Genomic DNA, 16434 nt, shown 5'->3' with positions numbered 1-16434 from the left:
CAAAGCCATTCATCCACAGACTGCTTTGGTGGAGAAATCTTTATGGTAATCATAAAATATGGTACCCCTGTATCGAACGGACAGCTTGGAAATGTACAGGAGATATTGATCCAGCTCCTGGCGTCTGTGAGGGTAGGCTGTGCAGAAGACGTCACGGTATGCTGAAAAAGTGATGACGAACTCTCCGAAGGTGAGACTCTTTAGAAGCCGTGGATCTCGGGACATAAGGGTGATGGAGAGGTTGCCGCAATCCACTACCCGATGGACAAGGTACTTGGAGGCTGCAATGAGGATGGATATGAGGTTGACGTTCTTACCCTGGATGATTAGGTGGCGGAGATGAGAGGGGAACATGAAGGCTGGTAAGACGAGGAAGTGGAGGCAGCTGTGGCCAAGTTGTACTGCAGGGTTTCGGGATCAGTTGCTGGAAGAGGTAGGGGCTGAGGCTGGAGCAGAGGCTGAGGCTGAGGTAGGAAGGACTGATGTTTTACTATGGTATCGAAAAATTATATTTCTTTTCTTCTTCTCCATGTGTCCAAACCCTAAAAATATAATCTACAAACTGAATGTATTCTAAACGTTCGCTTTCAGATTTTCTAAGTAATTGTTCTTCCTATTTCCCCATGCATGTACTGGCAAAATTCATTCCTAATTTAGATCCTATTGCAGTGCCATTGTTTTGTTAGTAATTCTTATCAACAAATGTAAAATAACTGTTTTCTAAAACTACATTGGTCATGTTCAGCACCTCTGCTGTTGGTATTGATTTATCTAGCCTATTATCTAGTGCTTTTTGACAAGCTTCTAAAGTTTCTTTACAAGGGACACTTGGGTACAAGGATTTTACCTCCATGCAAAGTAAAACTGTATTCTCTGGAAGGTTGTGCTTTAGTGATTCAAGTCTTTTTAAAAATTGTGTTGTATCCGTAACATAGCTTGGTCATTTCAATCAAGAAACAAGTTCGGGAACATATTTTCTGACAGACCAAACATACCTATTCCACTTCCCTGTAACACTTACTTGCAGGGCTTTGTTGAAAGCATTCAGTGAAGCCCTGAGAAAGCAGCTTTTATTGTAGAAAAGCACACCTATGGGTAATTTACACAATGAGCCAGAATTCCAATACAACTTGCATTATTAACTTTTTAATTATAACCTGCCTGTGATATTACATTTTAAATGTCAAGATGTGCCAAAATAAAGCAATCACTTCCACTGGTTTACATTTAAAAAAATATGGCTCATGTTCCTGTCATTCAAACACGAAAACACCACTGGGATTTATTCAGTTATGAGTAAATGTGACAGAGACAGAATAATTCTTGGTGATAAATCTCTCTCCCAACCCGTGAGGGCACTGTGTAAAGGAAACAGAGTACCCTGGACTAGATGGCTAGACAGTTCATTCCCAGGGTTAAAATGATGTCGGTGATCTAGAAAAGGGACAGAGCTACGATACACTAAATCATCGACCTGGAAGGGAAACGACATGGCAGCTGTGGATTGGAGGGGCGGTTACACTAGTTACTAGTATGACTGACGGTACAAAAGGGGGAGTAGCGAGATGATTTGTTCCTTGTTATGGTTAACCTGAACCGGAAGGAGAAACCTGTGTTGTTATCGTGAGTCTTTTGTTTGTTTTGTTGTTAAAAAATATGCTGTTTGTTGTTATTTAGACAGCTAGCATGATCCGGAGCTGTCGCTAAAGGCCAGCATTAAACCAGGACGACACTGCACGTTGTTTGCATGATAAACTGTATTTGCATCACAAGCACTAGAGCACACACTGTGGACTTTGTGTTACAAGTGGGTGTTAAAGATCAGGACTATTATATATCGTTGTGTCATTGTGCAACCTGGCTGTCATTCCTCCTGAAGCAATGTAACCAGCAGCGGCCCTAAGGTAGCTCAGGATTAAATCAACCAGACAGACATTACATACATAAAAAGAAAAAAAAAAAAACATTATTGGAAATAGTTGAAACAGGAAACCGTTGAGTAAAAAAAAAAAAAAAAGTTTTCACGTATTACATTGTTAGTTAAGGTCCCCTATTAGAAAAAGCAGTAACCTAGGCAAACCTGCCAAAAAGTGGGCACCCTCAACTGAAAACAGCCTGGTTGAGTTCTACAGTCCTGATCTATACTACTCTGCGCGGCAGTGTGAAGGGTTACGATGGTCTGCTTGTTTTGTGTTAGCTCTCAGGCTGGAACCACATTAGTTTCAAAACCACTAATCGATGGGGTAATGCACAGAAAGACAATGTCTAGTGATTATTAGCAGGTTAGTTTTAAGCAAGGTAGTTTCATTTAATGTCTATTGAAGACCTGAAATGTGTTGCAGTGGTCTGTTTACTATATTTCTATCAGTGCAGTTATTAAATTTAAGTGAGAACACATTATTCATAGATTCATACAGTACACAATTCTATTTGAAATGTGTTTGCCTATTTATTTTGTTTCTTTTGCAAGGTTATAAAGTATAAGCAGTAAAAAACTTAACATTATAGTTTACTGTACATATTCTTACTGTACTTTTACCAGAGTTAAAATAGACCATTTTACAATGTGCTACAGTAGCTAACAGGCCTTAGCTTGTGTAGCAATCTCAGCTAGCTGCATTACTTTTTGCTTTTGTTTTGTGCCCTATTCACTATTCTTTTATTCTGACTTCAGCAATACAACTTTCATTGGCCAAGCCCATAAAATAACAGTCGATAACCTCTTATCAAATGGTCACAATATCGATGAAGGGTTGGGTTTATTTAAAAGCAGTTGCCAGTGAGGTTTAAAAGTAAAGGCACATGTCAGCATTTCAATTTGCAATGCAATACAACAAAACGCAATGGCAAAAACTGCTTGTATTAGTTTCAGTGAAGGGATTAACTCAAGATGCTGGAAAAGGCCATTGACATACTTAGCTATGCAGTTTTGATGTGAATATAAACTTAAAATGAATTCCATTAGAAATTACTTACTTAGATATTTTATTTAACATGCTAACATGGCAATATGCCATTTGTATTACACTTCTAATTCACTACTCCATGTTTATATTATTTCTTCATGGCTTTTTTGGTGCCTGTTTTGCATGACTGAGAACTAATATTTCTTTAGCATTTGATTTACTCTCAACTGTACCTGTCCTGCTGCTTTGACTTCCTACTGCTTTTAGCACAGAATGAGTTCAATAGAGATCCCCGCTATGCTCTTCAGTGGATGTGTGTGGGTCTATGTCGGTAATGCCTGGGGGTCGTTATAACTTTTCACAGCTCTTGGGTAATTTCTATATATGTACTTCAAAAATAGTTTTTGAGGCATATTTAATCCCTTTGCAGCTTCCGTTGGCTATGTTCAATTCCCTTAGTGGTCCGTATTTTCAATAAAAAAAAAAAAAAAAAAAAGAATTATAAAAATAGTAGTGTATAATTTATTTAAAGGTGTTTCTGTGTTATAGCTCAGACTTTTTTTGTGGGATCTCCTCTTTTTTGTGTGTGTCTTTGTGTTTATAGTTATTGTGCCATAGTGTTATTATTAAGAACATTACAAAAATGATTAAGTTTATTACCTGGCCTTTATCTTTTTATGATGTTTGAGATCATTTTGACCGTTTCAAAGTTATGCTGCTCTAATTTTGATATTTGTATAATGTTTCTCTTTTGTTCATTTTAACTTGCTGCTAAAAAGACATTGCAAACCAACACAGACCAGTACATAAAATTAGCAAGATTAGAAATATATAGCATAGCTACTTTATATACATTTCCTTTTTGGGTAAAATAGCCACAGCCCTACTGATGAACATCGAATTCTTAAAGAGCCATGCACAAATGTGTTATTGACAAGAGAAAAAAAAACTGTAGCCTTAAATTAGTTTAGTTTACAATAACTAAATATTGACTAAATAGCAGCATAGGAAAATGAAAAGGAAGCCATTAAATAAGGTATAACTAGAATACACAAAGACTAATTCTTGAGTATTCTGTGTTTATTAAATATGCTGCATTTTGAAAAACAGCAACAGATTTGTTCACAGCACCATATCCTAGTTACCCTTTCTATCTATTCAAACACATTAATGATCATAGAGAAGACATATTGTGGAGCAGAACAACCCATAACCGTAACACAATCTTTATATATAATCTTTATATCTTTATATAAATCCAGTAGATGTTGTACTTCTCAAAATTTGAGAAGAATGTACAGTAAATAGGGGTGGTAAAAAATACATAAAGCAATGAGATGCATGACTGTCTTACTAATATTGCTTGACAAGCTATAAAATATTTAGCTTAATTCATTTTGACAGATGCTTTTTTTTTTTTTTTTTTTAAATATGCTGTACATTTCAGTGTACTTTATGAGAAGGTGTAACATTATACAAAGGACAGCATTACATCAACAAATATCTCATCAGCAACATTTCCTAAACATCAAAGAAAAGCAGACAAGGTTTAATTTAGTCATTTATTTTAATTCTCCAATGAGCTTTTGATTTAACTTGTGCATTCAGATATCCAGTTGCCATATTTACTACACATCTGGGGTTTGGGGTGGCAGTAAAGGGCAAATACCTTGAAGTGTCATTTAATCTGTTTTCAACTTTCCACAATGAGTAATAGCAACAGAGTTCAAAGGTCAGTGTACCATGTGATTGTTTTGAAATCAGGAAATACTCACATTTTACTTACTCGGCATCACAGTATTATTCTTAAATATTCTGAGCATTCTGTTTCTTATTTCCTTTGTCCTAAGGCAATACACCACAGGATTTACAAGAGAAGGGACCAAGGTTGCTACAATGTGTATCCCATTGCGCTCTGGTATTGTTAACACAAGACCAACTCTAGTAAGAATATTGGCAACAAATTTGGGAACAAAGTAGCAAACAACCACAATCAAATGGCTGAAGCAAGTGCTAAACATGTGTTTTCTGCTTTCAGAGGAAATTTTAAACACTGTGAAAATTATCCATGCGTAAGATAACAAAATAAAGACAAAGTTTCCATATATCAACAAAATAACAGCAATGGTTGTAAACACAAAGTAATCATCAGGATTCACACAGGCTGCTCTTACCAAACCAGGATAGTCACAAAACGTATATTTAAGAACAGTATGACAGTAAGGAAGTCCTTCAGTTACATCGGCTAAAATACCTATTACAGCACTGTTTATTACCCATGTAGTTAACACTAATAACAGTATATGAGTGTTGGTAAGTATGCTGTGGTATCTTAAGGGATTGGAAATTGCAATCAATCGATCAAAGGCCATCAAACCAATAGCACTGGCTTCCATGAAATCCCCCAAGTGATACACAAACATCTGAGCAGCACAGGGCTTGTAAGATACTGTTTTCACTCCCATTAGAAGAACTGTTAATATCGTCACACTAGCACTGGTGGTGTACATCATATCTACAATGGCTAGATTGCAAATGAAAAAGTACATTGGTGTGTGAAGACGTTTGTCTGATGCTATAATACATATATTGGTGGAGCTGCCTAGTAAAATAAGTGAATAGATAATCAGAATTACAATTCCCACTGCCTTTGGATGCTCAAGGTCACTGAAACCAGTAATGATAAACTCTGTGATTCCAACTGTGTTGTTCCTGGATGCCATTTTACAGATATCTGAAAGAGAGAGGATATAGAACACATTAGGGTGTCTTTTCTCAAAATATTCAATATGCAGAGGGTACATTTTTTATCACTTTTCATAATGTTGCTGGGGTTCTGGTCATTGTTTAAATGCTTCATACTTGCTGTTATTTCCACTGAGCACTACATAGAGAGCATTTGACAGTATTTAATAAGAATGTGAATTTTTTTGTGGTTTGCGGTTGTGGTGCGGATCAATAAAATATTATTTTCAGGTCTGAATTTGCATCACCAGAAATGTTTTCTGTCCTTTCAGTGTACTCATCTGTAACCCTTTCCCACATTACATATTAGAAGATAAATGTACCTGTATTTCCTGCACCAAAGCAGGATGTGATTAGGGAGGAGTCAACTGACTAAGCAGTGCTGTTCTCGCTTGTTTGATGCGTTGCAAGATCTTTTTATCACGCCTGCTAGGTGATATTAAAAATGCCTATGGATGAGGTGAAACAAAAGATAGCGCAGGGTTTATATCATGTGGTGGATAATAGTTTGAGAGGTAAATCAGAAGTCTGGCATTAGTAGTACTGTAGTTTTAAAAAATAAAAAGTTTTATTAAAATGGCCTGGAGACATTGTAGTTGTATAACCAAAAAAATAAATAAATAAATAAAATAAATGTAAATGTTTGAATTTATTGCAAAAACAGAAGCAGTTGTTTTTTTGTTTTGTTTTTTTGACCGTCATTATAATGCCACCCTCGCTTATTGCCTGTTTTTGCCCATGACCCTTACCTGGCGGTACGAAGACAGTTGACTGTACACACTGCAACAAAATGTATGCTTTTATCAGAGATAATATCCTTACAGTCTGTAAAGTTAAAAATGCCTGGGAAAAAGAGTTACAGTTTACATTCTCAGAGGAAGATTGGTTCATCATATGAAAAAGTGTTAAAATTTCATCTACCGTTGCAAAATTAAGATCAATTCAATTTAAAATTGTTAATAGAACATATTTTAATCCTGTCAAACTATTTAGGTGCAATGTCTTAAAATCTAAGAATTGTTGGCGTTGCAGTGAAGAGAATGGATCACTTCTCCATATGCTATGGACCTATACAAAATTAAGCTTATATTGGGAACATATGTTCAATCATATGTCAGGTATTTTAGTTTTTTCTTTGAATAAATCACCCTTGTTGGCTTTGTCAGGTCTTACTGGATACCACAATTTAAATAGAGTTCAAACCCAGTTAGTTTTAGGTATGTTACTTGATGCTAAAAAAGCTATAATGTTGCAATGGAAAGAAAATGAAACACCACCACTTACTATGTGAAAAAAAACATAACACTGGATGTTCTACTAATAGAAAAAGCACACTATACTTTGGAGAGAATTAAATGTAAATATAAAATGCTTTGGTCAGATGCAATGAAATACTTAACTGATGCTGATATGTAATTCTCAAGAGACTATTTATTTCAAATGTAATGTGTTGTATGCATTATATAATTCTTTGAAGAGGTGATATGCTTTATTTATTTGTTTTATTATATTTGGTATTATTATATACAGTGTTGCAATCTGTTTAGTACTATATGTTAAAGTAAAGAGACCAATTTTATTGTATGTGTGTATTGTTTATGTGTTTTAATGAATAAAATATTAATCTGAAAAAAAAAAAAAAATGGTTGAAATAGTATTATTAAATATATATTCTTTTAAAACCAGCTCCCCTGGGGTTTAATAATTTCATCACACATCAGCATTCTAACTTGAAAGAAAATCTTCAGTGAAGGCATTCATTTAAGCTTCTGAAAAATACAAAATACTCACAGTTTCATTGGATAAACATACCAGTGCATAACATACCAGTGTATTCACAATATATAAATTGCAGAGCTGTGAACAGCTAAAAGAAGCAGATTACTGCACTACAGATAATACATTCCCAGAAGAGCATAGTACGATAGATGGAAGCAGCAGAGAAATTAAGGCAAGCTGCAGGAGAAATACAGCTGAGACTAAAGGCAAAGAAAACTAATACTCAGTAATAAAAAAAGGCATCAAACAAGAAAAGAATAGATAAGTAAAACCAGTTGTGACTCAGAAGTCCAATACCTTTAAACTTTTAACATCTATAAAACTTCGATATTAGCATTGCATGAAATTCAGACAAGTTCGGGAACATATCTTCTGACAGACCAAATATACCTATTCCACTTCCCTGTAACACTTACTTGCATGGCTTTGTTGAAAGCATTCAGTGAAGCCCTGAGGAAGCAACTTTTATAGTAGAAAAGCACACCTATGGGTCATTTACACGAGGGTATCTTTCAGCAGTAATGAGACAGTATTCCACTGCAACTTGTATGATTACCTTTTTGATTATAACCTGCCTGTGATTTTAAATTTCTAATGTTTATATATTGAAACATATGGCCCATGTTTCTGTCATTCCAACAGGAAAACACAACTGGAATTTATTCAGTTATGGATCAAGTAAAACAGAGATCTCACAATGAAACAACATCTACACTTTATTTGTAGAGCAGCATATTCATTGATATGCATGTGTAGTAAACAAGTCAGCAAAGTGTTCAATGGGGGAAAAAAAAGGCTTTTAGATTATTATTAGGATTTCAGTAGGGGATGCTGTTGAGCCATTTTTTAAACTGCATTTATCAAATTCACTGAAGAACTAAATATTAATTAAACGTGAATAGAGGCACTGCATTATTATAAACGTACAATTTTACAGAAGGTCGAATATTGTTGCAAAACAATGCTATTCTTCATTAAAAAAACACAAACAACCAAGGGTTCATTTACACCTTGATGTTTATTACCCATAGTGGCATCGCTGAGGCCCTGCACCTGTAAATAGTATGAGACTGTGAACTGTGAACCCTCACAACTGTGTGTATATCCAAGGTGAGTGAACCAAGAACATGACCACTGTGTGTCTAACCGGGTCATGAATGCAATTGAGGATCACTGCTTGTGTACCAGGATCCTTGATATTGAAGGATAGGAATTTGTTTAGGGCTGGGCTTCTCAGACCTGGTCCTCAGAACCCCAGTGTCTTCCACTTTTCATTCCAACTAGCTCTAAATTACTTAACTAAACCCTTAAGTGAACTAGTAATTTGCTTAATTAGACCTTGTTAAGTGTTCTCAGCACCTAAAAAGTAGCACATTTTACTTATACAAATTGTACAGTTACTTATACAATTCTATAGTTAACTTGAAATCTCCAACTGTGTAAGAGCTGAAAGTAATTTTAAAAAGGCCTAATTAAGCAATGCTGACAGCAGCAAGACTGGTTCTTCCAGCTGAGGCAATCCTGGCAGCGAAAATGCTGCCAGAGGCAATGCTGGCAGCGGCAAGGCTGGCATCCATGGGCGTTGACGAACAGGCATCCCTGGGTGATGACAAACAGACATCCCCGGGCTGTGCGGGACATACAACCCTGGGCAATCCAGGCTTGGCAGCCCCAGGGGGTGGAGGCTTGGCAGAACTAATCGTTGCAGGCTTGACAGACCCTTGGCAGGATGACTGTTTCAGTGGTGGCGCATTGCATGTTAGCGCAAAGCATAGTCCTCATGCTGGTTTAAATCCAGCAGGGGTGTGTGTGTGTGTGTGTGTGTGTGTGTGTGTGTGTGTGTGTGTGTGTATATATATATATATATATATATATACTATTGAATGGCAAAGACTATAAGATGACTTGCCATTTAGTGAACCAACATTTAAAAAAATACAGTGCCAATGCTTACGATTCAGCTGTTCAGAGCTAGATAAGGCTTGTAAAGACTAATAAATAGGTTTATTTATTGTTAGAGGCCCCCCCCCCCTTCTGAACTGAGCTAAGTAATATGCTAAGTGGAATTCAATGAGGGAAATTGACACTGAGGTGGCTACTTAAAGCAGCTGCTGCGTGATGAAAGGGAGAGAAACGGGAAACAGGGAATGGAGAGAAACGAGCAGGTACAATAGAAGCACTTTCTGCTTGAGTGACGGGTGTGTGTGTGTGTGTGTGTATGTGTTTCTGTTTCTATTTTATTAAATAAAGACTGGCTCTTTTTCAACTGCTCTCTGGAGTCCCTATTTTCTTCCACCCACTCTAGTCATTTTTCTAGGTAGTTTGTTAAGGAACTTCTTTCTAGACATTCCTGGATATTAAAGGTGGTAGCAGCTCACAAGATACTGGGTTCACATTCCCATACAAAATCCAATGAGGCTGTAGCTCAGACTAGCGCACCTGTGCTCTGCACTGTAACTAGTGGGGAGCATTGGTTTGTTACATGCTTTATGCAATTCAGATGGTTCAGTGTTTGACCTGGGCTACAGGTGATTCCAATGGGAAATAAATTATTCCACTGAAATATACCTACAAACTGAAAATCTGTATGGTGATTGGTTTAATTACATGCTCTCAGTATAATTAATAAATGTGTATCAAATATATTAAGGGTCATTGTCTTCTCTGTAAACTAATAGTGTAGTTGTCCATAATGTCACTTTCATAGTTCAGGACAAACCCCACAACACCACTGATTAGCTAAAAACAAAGTATTTTATTGATGCAGTATGCGAGGAATAAAACAAAACGAATTTGGCATTTCACCTCTGTGGATTGAAGATCTCATGCCTGGCCATTGGACGAGGCAGGAGACCCCCAAAATAATATCCAGATAAGCCTCAATGCTGCAGATAAGTAGAAAAGTGGGATGGATTCCTGATTGATACCAGACGCAGGTCTGATCGGGTGCCTGGCTGTTGAACGAGGCAGCTCCCCCCCCCAAAAAGGGATCCAACGAGCGACTCAATATTGATATAGATTGCCCACTCGGGAGAGCGAAAAAACAATTAGCATGCAGAAGAGGGAAACAAAACCTTTAACTGACAAGGGAAATAAACCTTTGGGAATCCATGGCTAACAAAATGCCTTTCCTCTAGGCAGGTGCTCTGAAACTAGGGTGAGAGTGAATTAAGTGCTTTTCTGACAAGTTTTAGTCCTGATGTATAGCTGATATGCCTCGGACGACCACCGCCCTAATTGTTTAATTAGGTGATCGGGATTCCTTGACGGAGCTAAAGAGGCTGCTCCGATTCTGAATGAATGGCCTGAATATTTTTATGCTGGGAATCCATATTTACACCGAATCTGACAAAGATGGTAAATGTACCAGTGACGAGTTCTTTCCGTTCAAAAAGAGGGGTCTGTATGTGAGGCTCCTTGAAGAGAATGGAGATGGTAAAGGAGAGGAGGGATTCATAGGGACTTAGGTGAGAATTTAATTTGAAAACGAGAGAGAGTCAGCAATATTATTTAAATGACCTGGAACATGTTTTGCTGTTAATAAAAATTGGTTACAGACTGAGAACCAGGCAATTCTCGTGAGAATTTCCATAATTTGTATTGAAGATGAACAACGCTTATTAATATTAACTGCGGCGGAGTTGACTTTAGGTTTTGCAGATCTAGCATTTGGTGACGCTAAAGAGCATGAAGCGATTCACGCGATTCGGATCAGTGAACCATTTCGCAAAGCAGTGGTTCAATGATTCACAAGGTTTCACTTTTCTCATCACTACTGCTGGGTAACTGTAGCAGGACAGCGTCATGGCCCAAGCTGCTACCAGCAGGAATGAGAATCTGTGACGGAGAGCTGCAGTTAAAGAGCATGTTTATTAACAAATAAAGGAAATAAACACAGGAACGAAGAAACAGGACAGAGACCAAAATAACAGGCTTAACCTCTATTGTGAGTCACGTCCTGATTAAAAACATGTTTTAAAAAAACAAAAAGTTGATTACCATTGTTTCACTTGGGGTCTCTCATTGAGGAGTTATTACATAACATGTTAAGTCATTAGCTTTAATTTCACTATATTTCACCGACGAAATGTATTTGATGTGACACAGTTGTTAAATTTAATTTATAGCCTATTTGAACACTAGCGGTGGCTTGTACTCTGAAACATCCCCATTGAATTTAAAACAATCTGTGTGTAACTCTTGTTTTCTTTTCAATGAGGATTGATAATAATAATAATAAAAAAGTATACCTTTGAATAGTAGCTGTTTTCAGGGGCGTACCAATGGGGGTGTGAGCAATGCGTTGACCTGAGGGGGGCGCCGATTGGCTGACGAATAATAAGACAAAAAAAAAAAAAAAAAAAAAAAAAAAAAAAAAATATGTGTGGTTCAGGTTACCTGACAGATCCTAAATATTTTTTGCTGATAACGGGCTACACTTTTCACTATCAATCTGAAAAACTGGCCACTGTGCACAGCCACATTTTCACTCATGCAATTTTCCGATTTGCCACGTATAAAACACGATCTTCATTGCATATAAAACGCTGGGGTCTGAGCAGCACAGCTGCAGCATATCGCCAAGTAATTGTTTTGCACTATTGATTTAAAAATGCGACCTCATACCAGAAAAAAACAATTATAACCAGTGTTATTTATCTAAATAGTAGCCTATTTTATGTCTCACCAATACTTTTAATGTTAATGTTTTCCTTGTACTGTGTCTGGATGTGCTCTCTGGCTAAACAGTAGCCTACTGAAATTGACAAGCGGCATCGGGAACTAAATTTGACGTGGCAACTGCTTTTTAAAGGGCGATTGCATTTTCATTTTTTAAAAGAACATTATCACATAATGTGTTGATTCAGTTACGACATTTCTTAAATAAACTAAGTAAAAATGAGTACAATAGCTGACCTTGTTTCGTTTTCCTTTTAAACATGACAAACTAATCAACAGCACACAACAGACACCGCCTTCCTCATCGATCCTACGTTCCTAGCAAGGTCTTTTTGATAAATAATTGTGAAAGCTTATAATACAAAGCAAAAATTGTTTAATATCATATCGGTGTTTACAAATACACAACACACCTGTTTTTATTAGGCTATAATATAAGGCTTTCAGTTCTTTATTTCATTACATGCATTTTGTTGTGTTAATTTATTTGTGACCTGCTGTTTTGTCTGATTTTTATGTCTTTTTTCGTTCTTTTTTTAGTTGTATGCATTGTATTGCTTGTTTCTTATATCTGTGATCTGTGATGTATGGTCTTTATATGTTCTATTGTAACAGCTTTGGGATAATATATTGCATGTAAAAAAGGGCACAAGTGTAAGGCCAATATTGTCTTTTATTTATGCTTTTGTTTTTATTTGCACCCTGCAGTTTCATGGTTTTAGGATGCAGCAATCATATTTATTCGATTGGACGTATGCTATTAGTGTGTAAGCTATATTGTGGTCATTTTGAGGACTTGTCTTATTTGAAAGAACTGAAAGAGTTCATTTGCTATATTGTATTGTGACTGTACTGTGTCAAAGGACAGTGTGTCATCTTGAGAGATGTCCTGCAGTGTTGAATAATCATTGTCTAATCCTAAACATTTTTAAACCAGACATTTAGTGCATGTAAAATAGCCTTTTTTTAATTTAAATTGGGACCAGTTAGGAGTGAATACATCTGGCATTAACATTTTTGAAAATCCAGTATTGCACCGAATATAGCCTTGCAGCCAAATAATTTTTCTCAAGAGCAGGCAAGGATAGCTCTCCTAGTTTAGAGAGTGAGTCATTTTCTTTATTCTGAGTTGGGAACCTTCCAGAGAAAATCTACCCAACAGAGAGATTGGAAGCATTTTCCAGTTCAGCGTCTTCTACTATTAATTGCAGTTATTATACTGATTATTGGTAACCTAAAACTTAGTTCCAATCTTCACATCATATAATTATTTACATGCAAACAAAAATATTCCCACCCAACTAACGGTATGATTTTTCAAGCAGGTGGGTCATTTATTTACAAGTTCACTAACAATCCAACATTGAAATTGAACGCTTGTCTAATCTACCTATTATATCCATTGAATTTGCATCAGCCAACTCTCTGAACGATGACCATGACATCAATGACTTTGCATCACTGAAAGCAAGAAAAGTACATTTGTAGGCTCTAGGCTTTGTTTCTATTGATGGATTTCTACTGGACATTTACAAAGATTTTGAACACTTTTTTAATTAATGTTTTTATTTGCTGACTGCAAGGTGGCAGGGGTTGCACTGGTTTTATGTCTCACACGGGGCGCCATCAATGATCGGAAAGGCTCTGGCTATTTTATCGAGCTGTGCTTCATGAAATCAGTTTTGAAGTAACATCAGACTATTTGTCTACATCTTGTTTTGTTGATGTTGATGGTACATACAGGAAGTATGTTGATACTTCCTGCTCCTGACTCTCATCACATGACACCACTGTAATGTTTCAAGTGCGTGGGAGGCACTGTAGTTGCAACTTTTTTTCTTTTTTGTCCAGTGGCATAAATTCAGCGATCAGAAGGTAAAGGACATTTACCTTTTTGTTCCTTAGCCACTCCAGTGTAGCTCTGGTTGTGTGCTTTGGGACGTTGTCATGCTGAAAGGTGAACTTCTATCTCAGTTTCAGCTTTCTTGCAGAGGGCAGCAGGTTTTCCTCAAGGATATCTCTGTACTTTGCTCCATTCATTTTCCCTTCTATCCTGACAAGTGCCCCAGTCCCTGCCAGATGAGAAACATCCCCATAACATGATGCTGCCACCACCATGCTTCACAGTAGGGATGGTGTTCTTTGGGTGATGCGCTGTGTTGGGTTTGTGCCAAACATAACGCTTTGCATTTAGGCCAAAAAGTTCAATTTTAGTTTCGTCAGACCACAAAACTTTTTGCCACATGGCTACAGAATCGCCTGAGTGTTTTTTTTTTTTTTGCATACTTCAAACAGGATTCAAGGTGGGCTTTCTTGAGTAATGGCTTCCTTCTTGCCACCCTACCATACAGGCCAGATTTGTGGAGTGCTTGGGATATTGTTCTCACATGTACACTTTGACCAGTCTTGGCCATAAAAGCCTAGAGCTCTTGTAAAGTTACCGTTGGCCTCTTGGTAGCCTCTGACCACACTCCTTCTTGCTCGGTCATCCAGTAGGTGGTGCCATACAACTTCCACTTCTTAATCATCTTGACCGTGCTCCAAGGGTTTATCAAGGCCTTTTATATTTTTTCATACCCATCCCCTGATCAGTGCCTTTCAACAACTTTGTCCCGGATTTCTTTTGAAAGCGCCTTGGTGCTCTTGGTTGAGTCTTTGCTTTAAAATGCACTACCCAGCTTACAGGAACTGCTGAATTTATCCTGAAATCATGTGAATCACTACAATTTAACACAGGTGGAGGCCACTTAACTTGGTGTGTGATTTTGAAGGCGACTGGTTACACCTGAGCTAATTTAGGATTGCTATTACAAGGGGGGTGGACAGTTATCCAACCAAGCTATTTCAGTTTTTATTTTTAATTAATTTTCTACAAATTTCTAGAATATTTTTTTCACTTGTAAGTTGTGGGGTAGAATGTGCAGATAAATTAAAAAATATATTTTATAATGCATTTTATTTCCAGGCTGTAAGGCAAGAAAAGGTGAACATTTTGAAAGGGGGTGTAGACTTTCTATAGGCACTGTACAGTAGTTACTGTGTGTGACACCTTGTATCTCAGGCTTGTTGTGTCTGGTTGGAGAAAAAACATTAGCATAAAGGTGCACATATTTGGTATTTGTGAATTCGGGACACTCAGACCAATTCAAAACCACTGTCCTTTTAACAGTGGAACAAAAGTTTATAGATTCACAGGTCCAAATATAAGGAAAAACAAGGGATCTTTGCTATATACAGTGGCATTACCTCAAATTGCAGAAGGATTATGGGTAACACACCACTAACATGCAAGGTCATGTTACCCATTTCTAAAATTCTTATTTTGCGTAGTTTCAAAAATGTATACTTATGCCAGGGTACCTCATTTTTTAGTGGCGTACTGGGCACATTAAATTGGGGTGGGTTCTATGGACCGTGGGCTGTATATTTCGAAGTGGAAAGGTCAAAATGACCTGGGGTCTGTGAAGAGCATGCAAACCCCACAAAACCGGTGCAAATATTTCCACATAAACACAGACACAGCAGCTTAAAAGTTACTACATTTTCCATCAAACATTTGCATTATAGTGACTAAATGTGAAGCAGGTATAATACATTTTACAAAAAAGAAATGTTTTTGTTTTTACAATGATAGATGTATTTTGCGATCACGTGACCACGTAAACCACAAAAATTTGGCACCAACAGAAACTTCAGTCTGACAAAAAAAAAAAAAAAAATGGTATGCCAGGGGTATCTGAAAAAGAAAATACAGTAATTTTGATGCAAAACAATAGTCACAAATTCACAAAATGCCTCTAGCACAGGGAATTACCAGGGACTAGCACAGAAGTGGTTAAACCAAAACAAATCCTTATAATCAAGCTAAGCAGTTGCATTCACTGATCTTCATGCCTTCTCCAAGCTCTCTTTCTTTCCAAACAAAGGCTTTGATTCCCTTTTTATACATGTGGCAATTCTCAATTAACACCTAATTATCTGATCTAGGAATTTCCACATTCTACACGTGGAATTGGCAACAAAACATACGTTATTTACAAGCAGGGCTTCAGCCTTGCCAGAGTAGCAAAAAAGTATCTATAGATAAATCAATAATTTTAGAAGTGACACACCGCTCTCCCATGACTCTTAACCCTTTAAGGACTGTGACCATTTACACATGATCGTACTGAAGTGTCTTCCTGGGACTGTGATCAGTAAACACGATAAAAAAACATACTTCATTTTATTGATTTACTGGGCCATCATAATTTGTCGCACAGGTTGGAAAAGCATATAATTGGATAGGGGAGGGATTAAGTGTCACTGAGAAGGTGTGGCAGGG

At 37.0% G+C, this 16434-nt stretch overlaps 2 protein-coding genes across 2 annotated transcripts in view; one reads left to right on the top strand and one right to left on the bottom strand.

The window, feature by feature from the left end:
- Positions 1-9: 9 nt before the first annotated feature.
- On the bottom strand, positions 10-5629 carry LOC121321184 (olfactory receptor 10G4-like). The gene is made up of 2 exons (XM_041260083.1): positions 4693-5629; positions 10-359 (listed from the first exon to the last, which is right to left on the bottom strand). The coding sequence occupies exons 1-2, from the start codon at positions 5627-5629 to the stop codon at positions 10-12; spliced, it is 1287 nt and encodes a 428-aa protein (XP_041116017.1).
- A 3280-nt stretch (positions 5630-8909) lies between these two features.
- The window catches only part of LOC121321183 (olfactory receptor 10G4-like), a 9927-nt gene continuing 2402 nt past the window's right edge, over positions 8910-16434 (top strand). Inside the window, exon 1 of the mRNA XM_041260081.1 lies at positions 8910-9188. Within this exon, the coding sequence (XP_041116015.1) occupies positions 8910-9188 (279 nt within the window). The remainder of the gene's footprint in view (positions 9189-16434) is intronic.

The sequence above is a fragment of the Polyodon spathula genome, chromosome 9, assembly GCF_017654505.1.
Source record: "Polyodon spathula isolate WHYD16114869_AA chromosome 9, ASM1765450v1, whole genome shotgun sequence".
NCBI lineage: Eukaryota > Metazoa > Chordata > Actinopteri > Acipenseriformes > Polyodontidae > Polyodon > Polyodon spathula.
Note: the sequence above shows the minus strand (reverse complement) of the source record. Positions and strands in the feature narration are given on the sequence as shown.

Bases quoted from the DNA above. Each gene is read 5' to 3' on its own strand.
- LOC121321184 (XM_041260083.1), bottom strand. From the start codon at position 5,629: ATGGCATCCAGGAACAACACAGTTGGAATCACAGAGTTTATCATTACT. The intron at 360-4,692 runs GTAAGTAAAATG...TCGTCTTACCAG, and splicing joins GAATAATACTGTGATGCCGA to CCTTCATGTTCCCCTCTCAT.